Source organism: Jaculus jaculus, chromosome 12 (assembly GCF_020740685.1).
Source record: "Jaculus jaculus isolate mJacJac1 chromosome 12, mJacJac1.mat.Y.cur, whole genome shotgun sequence".
Taxonomy (NCBI): domain Eukaryota; kingdom Metazoa; phylum Chordata; class Mammalia; order Rodentia; family Dipodidae; genus Jaculus; species Jaculus jaculus.
This window is the reverse complement of record NC_059113.1, coordinates 69,842,747-69,858,141: the sequence shown is the minus strand read 5'-3', so window position 1 is coordinate 69,858,141 and position 15,395 is coordinate 69,842,747. Positions and strand designations below refer to the sequence as shown.

Below are 15,395 nucleotides of genomic sequence, written 5' to 3'. Positions count from 1 at the left end.
TATAGTCCCACCAAACCATACATCCTCTTTGACCCCCACATTCAGAGAGTCATTTGACCAGAAGGCATTTCTATAACATTCCTACCCCAGCTTTTTATATAATGACAGAGTTGGGAATGTTAGAACCAGAATGTTTCCATTTTTGGACTCTGAGTGCCATTCCATTGTAACTCTGTTTCCCAAGAGTGACCCAACCTCCCCCTTCAATTATCGCTTTGTTGGAATGACCCAGACCACCCATTCCCATGATCACTTTCCTAGAATGACCTCAAAACCAAAAGTTTGGCACTTATCATTTCCCTGAAGTGGCTCGCAACCAAAGAATTCCAATGGCCCCACTGCCTATAAGTATTCCCTAGCCTACAAGGGAAGTTGCTTCAGACCTGCCTGCTCAGAGCCCTTCTCTGCCTTTCCCAAGTAAAGCCTGATTCTGCTGTTGAGCCAAGTCTTCTCTCATGTGCCATTTCCTGCTATTTCTAAACCAAGGTTTTATTTAATAACAGCAATCCCAGTGAAAGAGTGTCAGGTTCAGAGTGAGAGGAAAGGGGCCTCCAAAGCAGGAGCAAAGAGGAAGGAGAAAGGGGCCACGAACCACCTAATAGAAGGAGAGGTTTTTGGCTGGAGAGATGGCTTAGCGGTTAAGCGCTTGCTTGTGAAGCCTAAGGACCCCGGTTCGAGGCTTGGTTCCCCAGGTCCCATGTTAGCCAGATGCACAAGGGGGCGCACGCATCTGGAGTTCGTTTGCAGAGGCTGGAAGCCCTGGCGCGCCCATTCTCTCTCTCTCCCTCTATCTGTCTTTCTCTCTATGTCTGTCACTCTCAAATAAATAAATAAAAATTAAAAAAAAAAAAAAGAAGGAGAGGTTTTAAGCTCACTGGAACAAATGAAAGAAAGGAGGAAGACCCTGTGTTATGTTTCTTGGGGTGTGGGGAGGGAGGATTTGCTGAAGCCTGCAGCAGCTGTACTGTTTAGAACCCCTGTTGTTCTTATGGGAAAGTGAGACTTTGAGTCAATAGGTGATTGTTGGTAGGAAGTTGTTTTCCTCTCAGTTCAGTTGCAGAAAGTCTTGCTTAATTACCATAATAGTAGGTAGAGACTTCAGACCTATTCTGAGCATTCTGGTCTGTAGTGGGAAGAGAGGGAGAGGGTTAGAGAGAGCTCACTGATTCAGCTAGTCCAGCTGACTAACTGATTTGCCTTGGGGATCTCTCTCCACCTCCTGAGCATCAGTGGATTATAGCCATGCCCACCCGGCATTCATGTGGGTACTGAGCATAGAAACCCAAGTCTCACAATGAAGCAGCAAGTACTTTACAGATAAAAGGTAAAATGGAGTAAGTATAATTAATGTTACACTTACTTCATCCAACATACCCATAACATTCCCATTTCCACATGCAAGGAATAAAAATATTACAGTGGATTGTTGATGGATTTCTGCATGTTAAGTATGGTGCTGGATCACGTGTGCTTTAGGTACCCAGTAGCCTCATGTGGCCAATTGCTACCATGTTCCACAGTGCTGGTCTAGAGACAACCACCACAACATCCTCCTAAGCTTGTTTTAATCCCAAAAAGCAAAAAGTGGACTGCACGTTACTATGGACTGGCAACAATCAAGTGAAACTCTAAGAAGCAGTTAAGATAAAGGTTTGGTTGCACTTATTATGAAATAACATTCTGTGATTTCAAATTTACCCAGCTTATGCAAAGGCAATCTTTTAATGACTTAATTTGTTTAAAGAACCTGCATGGTACTTGGCACAGAGTGAGTTTGGACAAACACTGGCTGTCACTGAATATCAATGATGACATCCTGGGAACACCATATCTATGATCATGACTAAGAACAAAGAAAGCATAAGAGCACAATGTACCCAACAACCACATTTCAGAATCTTTCTAGAAAAACAAAACAGCCAAATAATTACACCACTATGCATCTGGAAATTCAATACAGAAGGTGAGTGGAAAATGAACTTTCAAGTTTCTGAATCTAGTTACTTTATTAAACAGTTGTGTGTCAAACATAAGTCTGAACCACATCTGGGTTGGTTTCACCAAAACTTCTTGGTGTTTTTGACCAGGAAGTTTTAGTTTTCTGTTATTCATAACTCCCTTATTTTTTGTTCAGCTCAGGGCAAGAAAAAAAAAAATTAAGGAAAAAATAACATTCTCTGTTAGGAAACCCCTTCCATTCTGCTGGCTATGTTCCTTCTCAGGCAGGAATGTAGCAGATGCTCTGTTCTTAAAGCAGAATAGGCCTGTTCTCAGGCAGGAATGTAGCAGATGCTCTGTTCTTAAAGCAGAATAGGCCTGTTCTCTAAGCATGAATTAGTGATAACCTTTGTAAGGATGTATTTAACCTCTTGAAAATCCTGCTAGTTCCTGAAATCTTCCCTGTACTGAAATCAGCAAATAACTGACATTCCCAGTGGGAAGGAAACTTCCTCAGGCCTTAAAGGCCAGAGAGGAGATAGTTAGCACCAGCTTCTCACAGACAGGCAATTAGAACATCTGTTTGCATCCTCTATGCCTGTTAAGATGTTTACTCTGTTAATTGTAGGCATAACTGGGGGGGGGGGTGTCCATCCATGTTTTTGTTTTTCCTGCTGCCATAGGAATTTAATAACAGTCCTACCCCCACCCCATCCCCTACCTTACTGGTCAATTAACAACTTGTCTTCTTTAAAAGAATATAAAAAATGGCATTTGTCAGAGCTGGCTGGTGAATGACTTCAGAAAAAGCACAGAGGCTGCAGCATGAACCTTGTGGTAATGCTGAAATGGCTCTGAGGTTTCATGAGTGAGCTGACTATGTCAGAAAGAGATACCTCTGAGATCCAGAAATAGATTTTGATCCTCTACAGGAATTTCCAATGAATTCATTAGTCTTTCCAGCTGGACTTTGTTTGCCAGCCAGGGTAATTCTGCAAAAGTGTGTGGTAGTAATCTCTCGCAGTCCTCCTCAGTCTTTGACTAAAGGAAGAAATAAGGGAAGTAGAGAACAAATTGCCTAAGCTAATGAGTATATCAAATGATCAATTACATTTTAGCAAATAATCCACATTTTTTAATTTAAAATTAAACAGCCTGAGAGGTTGGGGAGAAAGTGGGTCAGAGCACTTAAAGCATGAGGACCAAAGTTTGATCCCTAGCACCCATGTAAAAGGCAAGGCAAGGCAAGGCAAGGTCATGCATTCCTGGACCCTCACTTCTGTGTGAGGTGGAGAACCACCACAGTGGCTCCATGTGTAGCCAGTCTGACAATAATGGGGAAAACCAGGTTCAGTGACAAACTGTCTCCAGGAACTAAGATGAAAACCTATAGAGGCAGACACCTAGTGTTCTCCTCTGGCCTTTGCACATGTGCACACAAGGCACATACATCTGTATACATGTGCATACACACCATACACCATACCACAAATGTTACATACACATGCAAAAAAGTCAGAGGTTGAAATATTGGTGAAATCTATATTACAAGTTAAAATTTTATTCTAGTGGCATCATAAATTTTAAGGGATATTCAGCACTCAATATCTGGATATCAGTTATCTAACTATTATATTATTAATTTTAAGATAACCAGTATTTAACATAATCATTAGTTGATTTTTTTACCAGTAACTATGATATGTTCCCTTCAAAGAAATGATTCTACAACAGTAAGTATGCTTCAAATCTTGAAACTATGGTCAGCATTTAAGTTGTACATGTTGTTTTTTTTTAATTTTTATTTATTTATTTGAGAGCGACAGACACAGAGAGAAAGGGAGATAGAAGGAGAGAGAGGAGAGAGAGAGAATGGGCGCGCCAGGGCTTCCAGCCTCTGCAAACGAACTCCAGACGCGTGCGCCCCCTTGTGCATCTGGCTAACGTGGGACCTGGGGAACCGAGCCTCAAACCGGGGTCCTTAGGCTTCACAGGCAAGCGCTTAACCACTAAGCCATCTCTCCAGCCCAAGTTGTACATGTTTATCTCAATCTAATAATCATGCTAGTACTTCAATAGTAGAAAAAATATGGCATTGATACCATCTGGATCACCATTCATTATTTATGACATATATGGATAATGGGAATGGCCACGAATAACCCCTGAGAAGTGACAATAAGAAGTTGAGGACACTGGCTAGTGAGATGTTCTGCCATACCCATCAGGATCTGAAACACACTCACAGTTAAGCAGCTGTATATATATCTTTGTTACCAGTCCTTTAACAGAGGAGATGAAAAATAGCATAATATTCATTCAAAATTGAATTTCAGGATAGACTTCTCGTCTATTATTTAAGCTGAAATTTTGAATTTCCTCAAAGGTAAGAATAACCAAGGCAAAGTTCATTTGCTATACATTCTGCTAAAAGAAATTATCTTTTGAACATCTGGAAACACTCTTTTGCCTCCCTCTTAAAACCTTAAGAATTACCCATTGCTGAAGCTTGATATGTCAGTGGCTGGAATGCAGTTTCTACCTTAAACGTTTACCATGGAAGGTGTTGTCCAGCTCAAAAATGCCTTGGGATGTTAGGTTTATGACACCCACCTTAACTTCCCTGATCTTGCTTCTTAGAATCAAGTCTGGTATGAGACAGCTTCCATGTCCCTTCATAGTTACCTATTATCTCCAAAGGCAGGTGTCCATCCTTTCTCCTCATTAGTAACACAAGAATTAGAAATGTGGCAGATTTCCACATTTCCATTGACCTTGCCTCATCACACACATAGATAGGGGGAAGCAAACATTCTCATCTACAGGTTTTAGTAATAGTGTTTCTAGTGATTAGATGTTATTAGTTTTAGTATTAGTAAATTAATGATAGAAATATTTCTGAGAGAAAGATCAAATTTATTGAAGTGGATTTTCTTCGTGTAAACCTACAGATAAAACTGCCTGTCTTTGAAAACATACCATGCCAAGTAACCTGCACAAATGCTGAATCAACATAATGTGAACCAGTTTTGTGTCTGAAATGGTATTACGAGAGCTGCCAAATTGCTCAATGGTTAAGGTGCTCCCATCCAAACACTAAGATCTAAGTTTAGACTCCCAGCATCCATATAAAAGCAGAATGGCAGCTCACACCTATAATCCAGCACTAGGGTGGCAGAGAGAGGTGGATCCTGGAGGGTTGTTGGCTAGCTAGTCTAGCTGAATTGGTGAGCTCTAGGTTCAGTAAGAGACCTTCTCTCAAAGAATAAGCTAGAAAGTCATTAAAGAAGACATCTAATATTGACCTGTGCTCTCCAAATACATATGCATACATACATCCACACACATGAGTGCACATTCACAAAGCATATGCACACCACAAATATGTAAACACACACACAAAATAAAATTTAAAAATGGTATTTTCGGGCTGGAGAGATGGCTTAGCGGTTAAGCGCTTGCCTGTGAAGCCTAAGGACCCCGGTTCGAGGCTCGGTTCCCCAGGTCCCACGTTAGCCAGATGCACAAGGGGGCACACGCATCTGGAGTTCGTTTGCAGAGGCTGGAAGCCCTGGCGCGCCCATTCTCTCTCTCTCTCCCTCTATCTCCCTTTCTCTCTGTGTCTGTCGCTCTCAAATAAATAAATAAAAAATTTAAAAAAAAATGGTATTTTCATCAAAGAAAGCCAAATTGGTACAGAAAATGGTACTAGCAATCCATTGGGCCACCGTCAACTTTCCAAACACTCTCCACTCAAGCTCCCAGCAACACATGGCCACAGTGCTTGAGCACAGGGAGAAGGAGCTGGAGGCTGTCAGGGAGACCTTCCCAGCCTGACATATCTCCAAAGGAGACTGAATGTCTGGCTGGAGGTGTCACATGCCTCATTTCCCTAGGGTCCTGAGATGCTGTGTGGCTGAGTAGTTTCTGCTTAAGGGCTGTCAACCATACAGACCCTAAGAACTTCCAAGGAAATGGTGATGGCTCTGTAAGTGATGATATAATAAGAATGACCCCAGATACCATCTCAATGTCTACCCCGCTCCTCCCAGGGACCTGCAGAAGCCAGCAAGCACCCTGTAATGTCATCCAGCTGGTGACCAGAGCTTGAGCCAACAGGCTAATCCACACTAGAGCAATGAGGACTTTTCCTTTAAGAACTACATGCACTTGTTTACGTGTGGGCAGATAAGCATGTCAGTTTCAGTGTGCTTTCTCCAAGCTTGTGTTTAATTATAAAAGGGTAACTTTATCCTAAAGACCTGATTTATAAACCTTAACCTATTGCTGTAAGATCATCTTGACTGCTGGCCAGAATCAGATCAACATATGACTAGATACTGGCACACAAAATAAGGAAAAGCCTCATATCCGGTTACACTCTTCAAACTGCTTTATTTTACTTTATGTTTATTTGTCTGCCTAAGTCTACCCTTCCCTAAAGGAACAGGAAGAAGGTAAGGAGGGCAGCTGCAAATGGAAAGGGTAGAATAGAAGAGGGTCTGAGAAGTTCCTGAGCTCAGGGCTCCTATCTGATCAAACCCTTAACCTCACTATTTCCTTCCTTGAGTATTTATTTTAACTCTGATGCTTAGTCTTTGACCTTCGGTGCCAGAAATATTCTTACACGTTCAGATAAAACACTTTCATCCCATTCCAAAACTGTCGGGGTGAGGTGAGGTCAGGTCTGGATCACTCTTATCCTGAGGCTAGCGTCTCCTGTAGTGGGACAAACACAGTCCTGACACGGGGGCCCACAGCTGACAACTGGCTGTTTACAGTCCTGTTTTTACTTCCTCCATCCTCTGCTGCTTCTAGACTCTTCCCAACTTCTGCAAAGCTGAACCAAAAAGAGAAAGGTCCCATCCCCTCCACACTTGCCTAGCTTGACCCTACCTGTGTTTGGCTTTTACCCTGGGACCATGGCAGCATTCCTGGGCCTTGAGAGAATGCCCGCTCTTGACCCAACAGGAAGGGAAGTGAGCCAGGCGTTGACATCTCCTGGCAGATGTGTTTGTCAAGTCAGAGACTGGTATTTAAGGCTTTTTCATGGAAATCATTGACAGAGAAAAGCAATCAAGCAAAAAACAAAAGGCAGAGAGTCAGGGCCATGGCGGGCATGTTTTGCACCCCATAAAAGGGGAATTAAAATGACTCAAGCTCACCTCCCTTCCTCTTTACCCCCTCCTCACTCATCTTTTATGTCTGGAAGTCGCTGTTTCTGAAACACTATAACTACTAGGAGAGCAGACACACATAAAACTGTCAGTCTTCAAGGAATATAGGCGGCCGGCTGAGGGGTAAAGGGGCTAAATCAATTTGAGCATGCATGTCAAGGACTGTGAAAGGGCAGAGGGGAGAGCTGGGAGGCTGGAAAACATTTGTCTCTGTCTCTTCACGTTTCCACTGCACTGGGCACAATCCACCCACAGGCTGCCCTTCGGCTCCAGCCTGACTCTGAAAATGATTAATGGCAGCTGGAAGTGCCCAGTCGTTTCCTCAGCTCACAGTGCACTGAACCCCAGACAGATGCTCCCCTTGCTCCATAACTAAGGAACCTGTTCTTAAGGCCAGGGAGGCAGCCAGCCTCCCTGCTTTGGCCCCTCCAGCACCAAAATGCAAGCTCCAGCAAGGAGTGGCAATCTTGCTAACCACAGGGCCCCAATTTCTGTCTATTACACATGCTCTTTTTACACAATGAATGTTCATTTCAGAGAAGACACAAAACAATGAAGAAAAATGTTATAGCAGTTCTACAAGATAAATTTACGAATAAGTTATTCTCAGTCCCAAAAATGTTGGAGGAAAACAAAGTTAAAAGATGGACTGGGTCTTAAACTTTTAGGGGTGTTAAATTTTAGGCTGTCATTACAAAAATGTCCCAGTGGTTTAACTGCGAAACCTGGGACCTAACAATCACCCTAATTCCTGCCACCCTGGCAGCTCGCAAGCCTGCGTGTGCTTGGGCTGCTCTTCCATAATCATTCAGCAGTGAGCATTGCCCCACACGGTATACTACAAATAAGGTTATCACATTCTTTAGTTTTGTAGTGTTAAATGGTCAGTGTTTGTATTTAAAGTCACTAACACATGAAGTTTTATAGATAATGCATGCTACATCCCATGATATAAATACAGAAGTGCGCATGTCTGCACACACAGTCAGGTCGCACTTGAGTGGTGGGGGATGGGGCTGGTAACAGAGAAAGCATAGACCTGATCTTGGACCTCACTGCTATTGCTTCCTTACATGACCCCAAGAAAGGCTCTCATCTCCTCCAAACCTCTGCTTCCTCAATGTAAACTGGAACACTATTATAGGAAATCTGTAGGTAAAGCCAATAGCCCAGCATCTGGTACATAGAAGGGCCTATAACTAATTTCACATGTTACAGGTAAATCTGAAATTATGATTTTTCAATTGTGGTAAAATTTATTATCTTAACCATGTTTATGCCTACCTTTCAATGACATTGACATTGACATTCATATTATTGTTATTGTGCCACCACAACACAATATATCCACATAACTTTCTTCACCATGTAGAATGGAAATTCTGTCTCCATTAAGTACAACCATTTGGCCCTCAGTCTCTACAAAACTACCATTCTACTTTCTTCCTCTTTGAGCTTGACTACAGTAGATAGTCAGATAAGTGGAATTATGCAGTATTTTTCCTTTTGTGACTGGCTTAATTTAGTCTACATAATATCCTAAGTGCCATGTATATTCTAGCATATGTCAGCATTTCCTTGCTTCACAAGGCTGAGTAACATTCCATTGTAGGTGTATAGTGCGATTTTAATGATTCTATTATCTTTGAATGTTGAGTTCCTTCCACATTTTGTTTCTTATGACTAATGCTCATGTGAACATGGAGCTCCCACTTTTATATCTTTTAGGCATTTACCCACAAGTGGATTTGCTGAATGATATAAATTTATTGTACATCGTTATATAATTTTATGTTGTGGTAGTTACCTTCATATTTCTAGGACAAATGATCTGATCAAAAGCAGATGATGGGAGGAAAGCATTTATTTTGGCTTATAGTCTCTGGGGTAAGCTTCATGATGACAGAGAAAGGATGTAGAGCAGAGGCTGGACATCACCTCTTGCCTTTGTAGAAAGCAACAAGAGAGTGAGCTGAGCCCTGGCAAGGGCTCACCCTCAACGACATACCTCTTCCAGCAAGGATCCACCTTTCTCACTGCCACCAGCTGGGGGCCAGTCACATAAGTTTACAGTGGCATCAGATTCAAACCACCAAACATAATTTATTAATACCACTCCTTTTTTGGGACAAAAAACACCCCACAATAAATATACCTAATGAGTCCTTTGGTTCCTTTTATTGCTAAAAATATAGAAAAATACTAGTTTATTTCATTTTTATGGATGTCAGATTATGCAATGAAAGCTATATAATCAAAGAGACATTAACTGGGTTTTTTGTATTGTTGTTGTTATTTTGTCAGTAGACACAGGAGAGTTCAGTAGAAAGCTCACTCACTCGCTCACTTGGAGGCCCTCATGGGCTATGTTCCATCGGTACCTTGGCTCTCCCTGGAAATGAAGGGAGGCATCGTGGATCAGGAGCAAGCCTCTGCCACAGCAGTCAGCTTGAAGTCGCTAGGACTTCTCTCAAACTTGTGTGCTGAGGAGACTCGGATGTTGGCTTCAGCTCCTAGGCTGAATTCAGCAAATTGACTCAGGAAAATTAATGTATTGAGACAAAGAAAAGGATCTGGCAGAAAGGAACACCTATTATCCTGGGCTTGGCAGCAAAGAAGAGAACAAGTAGTGGAATTCCTGCAATCTGAAAAGCACACTGAAAGGTGACAAAGCAGCTCAAAGATGAGTGGTGGAGAGGGGTATAACATTCCAGCCCCTCAATCTAGAAACATTAGTAAGAACCAACAACAGCTTCCTAGACAGAAGACTAAGGATCAGAATTCCCAGATGAAGATTGTTCACAAGAAAAAAGAACGAGGACACAGTTACAACTCATCAGCGGCTGCATGGCAGGCTATGCAAAATGGCAGGAATAACAAAAATGTTTCTAGCAATCCAAATTGGAACTCTAGCCTATCAAGTTCCATTTGGCTTTTTAAGTCTCAAGCTAATCAGAACCATGCTGGAGCCAAATTTAGTGAGCCACCATCACCAAACGTTCTTCCCAAGCCACCAAGCCACTGAGTTCCAGTTTCATTTAATCCTTCAGATAAGGAAATATTGACATTTCAACTTAAAACCTTACTTAAAGTACAGGTCGAAGATGAAGTACTAATGTTTAAATTTAGCACTGTTTACATAGTTATCAATTACTCTGAACCAAATTGACTTAAGGAGGTAAAACTTCTAATTTACAAGTATAATCAAGACTATATCATTTTTTTTTAATTTTTTTTTTGGTCATTTTTTATTTATTTATTTGAGAGTGACAGACACAGAGAGAAAGACAGATAGAGGGAGAGAGAGAGAATGGGCGCGCCAGGGCTTCCAGCCTCTGCAAATGAACTCCAGATGCGTGCGCCCCCTTGTGCATCTGGCTAACGTGGGACCTGGGGAACCGAGCCTCGAATTGGGGTCTTTAGGCTTCACAGGCAAGCACTTAACCGCTAAGCCATCTCTCCAGCCCTATCATTTGTTTTATGTGCTGTGTGCATGGCAACATATCAGTGCAATTTAAATAATTGTACTTGATAGGATTGCCAAGTAAGTAAATTCAAGTGAACATTCAGGTTGATTTGGGGAATAGCTGACTTTTAAAATTCTCTATTGGGGAGACGGCACTTTATTTACAGTCAATCAGGTTTCTAGCTGAAATATACAAGGACTGAAAGTAGTATGGACATTAGGAAGTTAAATGTCCTAGTGGCACCTAAACAACCTAATGCACTGCCAAAAGAAAATGAATTTTTCTGAAGCTTTCATTTTACTAAATTGTACTTACTCATTGGTGTAATGTGTGAAGGTCAGTCAGGACTTGATAGAACAAATGATCTATGCCCCAGTGACCCTGTTTTTAGGATCTCACACCAGCCCAGGCTGGTCTTGAACTCAGTGATCCTACCTCAGCCTCCCAAGTGCGCTGGGATTAAAGGTGTGTGCCACCATGCTATGTCTCTGTTTCTTAAGCATAGTGGATATGCATCTGCCTACAGATGAACAAATTATTTTTTAAGTACTTGTTTTAAGTACCTAGAGAAGAAAGAGCCATGTAAATACATGTAATAAGCTTGTAACATATGTGAAGTTTTCTTTTATCCTACAGGAAGACTATTTTCAGTATGAGTTTGCTGGATGAATGACCATGGACTTTTTCTTTTCTACTAGGAACTGATTTTAAAGGTCCCCAATTGTTTTAAAGTTTCTAAAGTTTGCCCTCATGCTAAAGTGCCAGTGTATGTACAATTGGTTTGGTTTTAAGCTACATATCAAAGTAAAACCTAATGTTAAGCTTATATTAAAAGATTTAAGCTGCTAAGACATTTCCTATTTTTGAGATTTAAGATGCAGTACAGGATCTCCACTCTGTTCTCCAGTCTTTAAACCCAAAGATTCCTTTTTGCTTTCACCAATCCTGATGAGATTGCTTGTTCCAGTGCCTCTGATGCTTCTGGTGATTAAGTGTAACTTAGGGAGACTTGTGCAAAAGGTGTGATCTCAACCCAAAGGATGAAAATGCTAGTAGCTGTCAATGCTACTATCTAATTTGATACCCATATTTCGATGTTGGCAAGCAAAATTAGCTAAGTTGTAATTCTCCAAATTCTGATGAGATGTGGAAATCTTTTTAAACAGGGCAAAAGTAGATTAAAGAAATATAGGAAGACTTCTAAGAGTGGGAGGGGTTCTCAAAAGAAAGGAGGGGCTTACAAATCTTGATTCTTATGGATTTTCCACAATACTTCGTGCATATGATCTAAGTTTGAACAATGAAATAAAAAAAAAAATTCTGCTGGGCATGGTGGTGCATGCCTCTAATTACAGCACTTGGAAGGAAGAGGTAGGAGGATCGCCATGAGTTCAAGGCCACCCTGAGACTACATAGTGAATTCCAGGTCAGCCTGAGCTACAGTAAGACCCTATCTCCAAAAAACAAAAATCTGCTCATGCTCAGTAGTTTTCTTTCAAATAATTTTTAAAAAAGAGACAAATGACTTCACAATGGCATTACAGATATGCCCTGAAGGTATGATGAAAAAAGCCTTATTGAAATCATCTTTCCTCTAGATGTACATCTTTTGTCTTTATTCACAACCCAGACTATTACATTCACGCTATTTATGATGCTTACCACAGGGGAAGAGTAGATTCCATGGTCTTCAGACATGGGGAGACAACATTGGGAACATGCCTATTGCAAATAATACTGTAGCGTAAAGGGTTAGAGGGGAGTCTCAGTTGGACAGCCCATGCTTAACAAGCACAAAGACTAAGGTTCGATCCCCACTATCCACTAAAGATCTAACATTGTCAGTGTTTTTGAATACAATAAAACATGCTGTATGCATTTCATTGAGCTGTTGTGACATTGGGTTATAAGGAAGAATAGCTCATAAGGAAACAACACACCCTGACTAATGACAATAGGGAACTAGCAACCAGAGGTGGTTTCTATGTGGGTTGACAAGGAAACTGGCACAGTCCTTCCCACCAAGATGGTGTGGGAAAGAAGAAAAGAAAAATAGAATGGAGAGATGATGAAAAGATCAAACACCAGCAGGAACAGAGTGAATCAAAGATATCAGACTAAAAATCTTGTGTCAAAGAATACATGTTAGACCTCTGCCAGGCTACTGCAGCTCTGTGACAGGGCAGGCCTTAGAATGGGGACAGGAGGCAAATTGGCTCCATTCTCTTTCTCATTCAGGGCTGAGGCTGCAGAGTCAGTGTCCATATGTAGCTTCTCTCCTGTGAAGTGAAGGGACCTTGCAGGGTGGTCCTGGGCTTATACAAGCCATCAGCCTCCAGCCAATGAGCAACATATTGACTTCTCAGTGGTGAGTAGAAAATGAAGGCTTTTATAAACTGAATGATAATACTATTGGAAATAATGTATGTATATCGAAAAAAACATTCGTAAAGCAGTTGACAATCCAAAGTAGAGCCATTCTGATTAGGGGAAAGAGTGACATGGCCTGATCACCTGCATTATTTTACTTATATATTTCTTGATATATGCATTTATTTTAATACAGTCCTCTTTGTAATTGAGTATGTGTGCATGACATGTGCTGTCCATTCTTCATGAGTTTGTGTGTTTGGTGTATGGACATGTACATGCAGGTTCCCATGTGCACATGCACACATCCCAGAGGAAGATATGTGGCGTCTTCTTCTACTGTTCTTCCACCACAGTTCCTTCACACCAGGCTGCTCTGTGAAGCTAGGGCTGCTGATGTCAGTGAAACAGGCCCTCTAAGACACAACTTACGAATATCCATGTCCAGCTTTTGATGTGGGTGCTGGGGATAGAACTCAGGTTCTTATACTTGGGGAGCTGTCACCTCCCTGGCCCTTATGCATTTATTTTTGAGACCAGGGCTTGCAAGGTAGCCTAGGCTAGTGTCCTGAATTGTGCAATCCCAGGCGTGTGCCACCACATCAAGTGCATATTATTTCTTGTAAGATGCATGCTGCCTATTTCCAGGTATGGGGGTTGTATCACAACAAACGTGCCAGTTGCCCTCTTTGAAAGCACTGCATTTCCTGCTGTGCATATAGAATTGAGCTCTGCTCAGATAATTGTTTGAGTAAAAAATAAATAAATAAATGATACTGATGACTGTAGAGAATGCTCTAGACCTGAGGGTCCCTAGTTGTATGTTTCATATATGCAAGGACCAGGTAGCCATACTAGTAACCAAAGTTATTGTACTTTTCTTCTTTAGGTTATGTTTCATCTCTCCAATTATGTCTGTAATTCATGGTTTCTGTCATATTTGCTTTGCTGCTTAAACAAACAATCTTGAATATCACTAACTGCTTATATCAGAACACTGATATAAGCATGTTAATCAAAATTCTCAAAGAAGCAGGAGCAGCTCATGACTTACAAGCCAGCCTAGGCTACATAAACTGACTGTTGTAGTTACCTGCTTATCGTCACACAAAGCATTTTGCCAAAAGCAGCTGATGGGAGGAAAGTTTTTATTTAGGCTTAGAGTCTCAAAGGAAATCTCCAGATGTCAGGGGAACACATGGCATAAACACAGGCTGGGCATCACCACTGGTAGAACAGGTGAAAAACAGCAGCAAGAAAGAGTCAGTCTCTGGCAAGGGGGAGTTGGCTCTAACAACTCTAAGCTCACCAGCAGCACACCTCCTCCAGCAAGGCTGTAAGAAAATCTCACACTTTGTTTACAATCAGCAGATGAATGTAAGAAAGTACTGATCAATGATAAGCAACAGAAACAATAAAAACATGCCTTATTTTGGCTGTAGTGTTATCTTAATTGGCATTATTTAATTACAAATTTAATTATATGAATTTTATCATTGTAGTTTTATATTAAGTTTATTCATGGAATCAGCATTTTGTTCCATTGAAAGGAGGCTTAAGGATTTTGCAGAAGGCAGAACCAGCCTTTGCTTGGGTTGCACACAAAGAAAGTAACTGTCAGGTTTCTCTTAAAACTTGAACTTCCTGAAAGGATGAGTCAGGTTTAAAGTAATTAGGCCCTATACTAAATTTTTTCACCTCTCAAACTTTCTATCCATTTCCTTCCTACTAGATCTTGTGTTCCCAAATGAAAAAGCAAGACAACCAAGTTAGAAAGAAGGAAAGAAAGGCCCAGGTTTCCCTCAACTGCTGCTACATTGGAGCAGATTGTAAAGGACATGGTGATCACTGGCAACTGGTAGAAGCTGCTTCCTGCTCACATGTCTCACACAAGAATGGCTCAGCACCACCCAACAGACACAGCAGTGGTGAGCTGCCCTTCAACAGAAGTAGATTTTTCTGAACAATTTTTTTCCTTATATCAGACTCTGGATATCTCACTGGGCATTTAAACAGCCACATGTTCGCTGCACAGAAGCTTCTGTAGGTGCACAAGTGTAGTGGAGTAACGTGTGGAACGATGGAAGACAGTGCAAATGTCACACATCCTCCATCACGTAGACAGTATTCCTTAATGGCAAGCTTGTCAATGATCCCAACTGAGCTACTGTAATGTTGAAGGGCAATTTTCTAGTCTGGAAATACTCAATTAACCTTAGAAATGCTTAAGTTAAAAAGTAAACTGATTGTTGAGCCCCTAAATAGGATTGCTCATAAAACTAGAATGTGTATTTACCTAAAGATTGAGTACTGTACTAATTTCCCTTTAATAGTTTACATCATCAACAAATACTATAAAAATACTATAAAATATGTTTTTCTGCCATAAGTTATGATGATAATATTACTATATAATGTTTAGTTTTCATAGTTAATGCTTTTG

The 15,395-nt window shown here is 41.1% G+C and overlaps 1 protein-coding gene across 1 annotated transcript; it reads left to right on the top strand.

Annotated features, from left to right (window-relative positions):
* Positions 1–9,798: 9,798 nt before the first annotated feature.
* On the top strand, positions 9,799–10,140 carry LOC123453623 (proline-rich nuclear receptor coactivator 2-like). The gene has a single exon (XM_045130650.1). The coding sequence runs from the start codon at positions 9,799–9,801 to the stop codon at positions 10,138–10,140; it is 342 nt and encodes a 113-aa protein (XP_044986585.1).
* The last annotated feature ends 5,255 nt before the right edge of the window (positions 10,141–15,395 follow it).

Bases quoted from the DNA above. Each gene is read 5' to 3' on its own strand.
- LOC123453623 (XM_045130650.1), top strand. From the start codon at position 9,799: ATGAGTGGTGGAGAGGGGTATAACATTCCAGCCCCTCAATCTAGAAAC.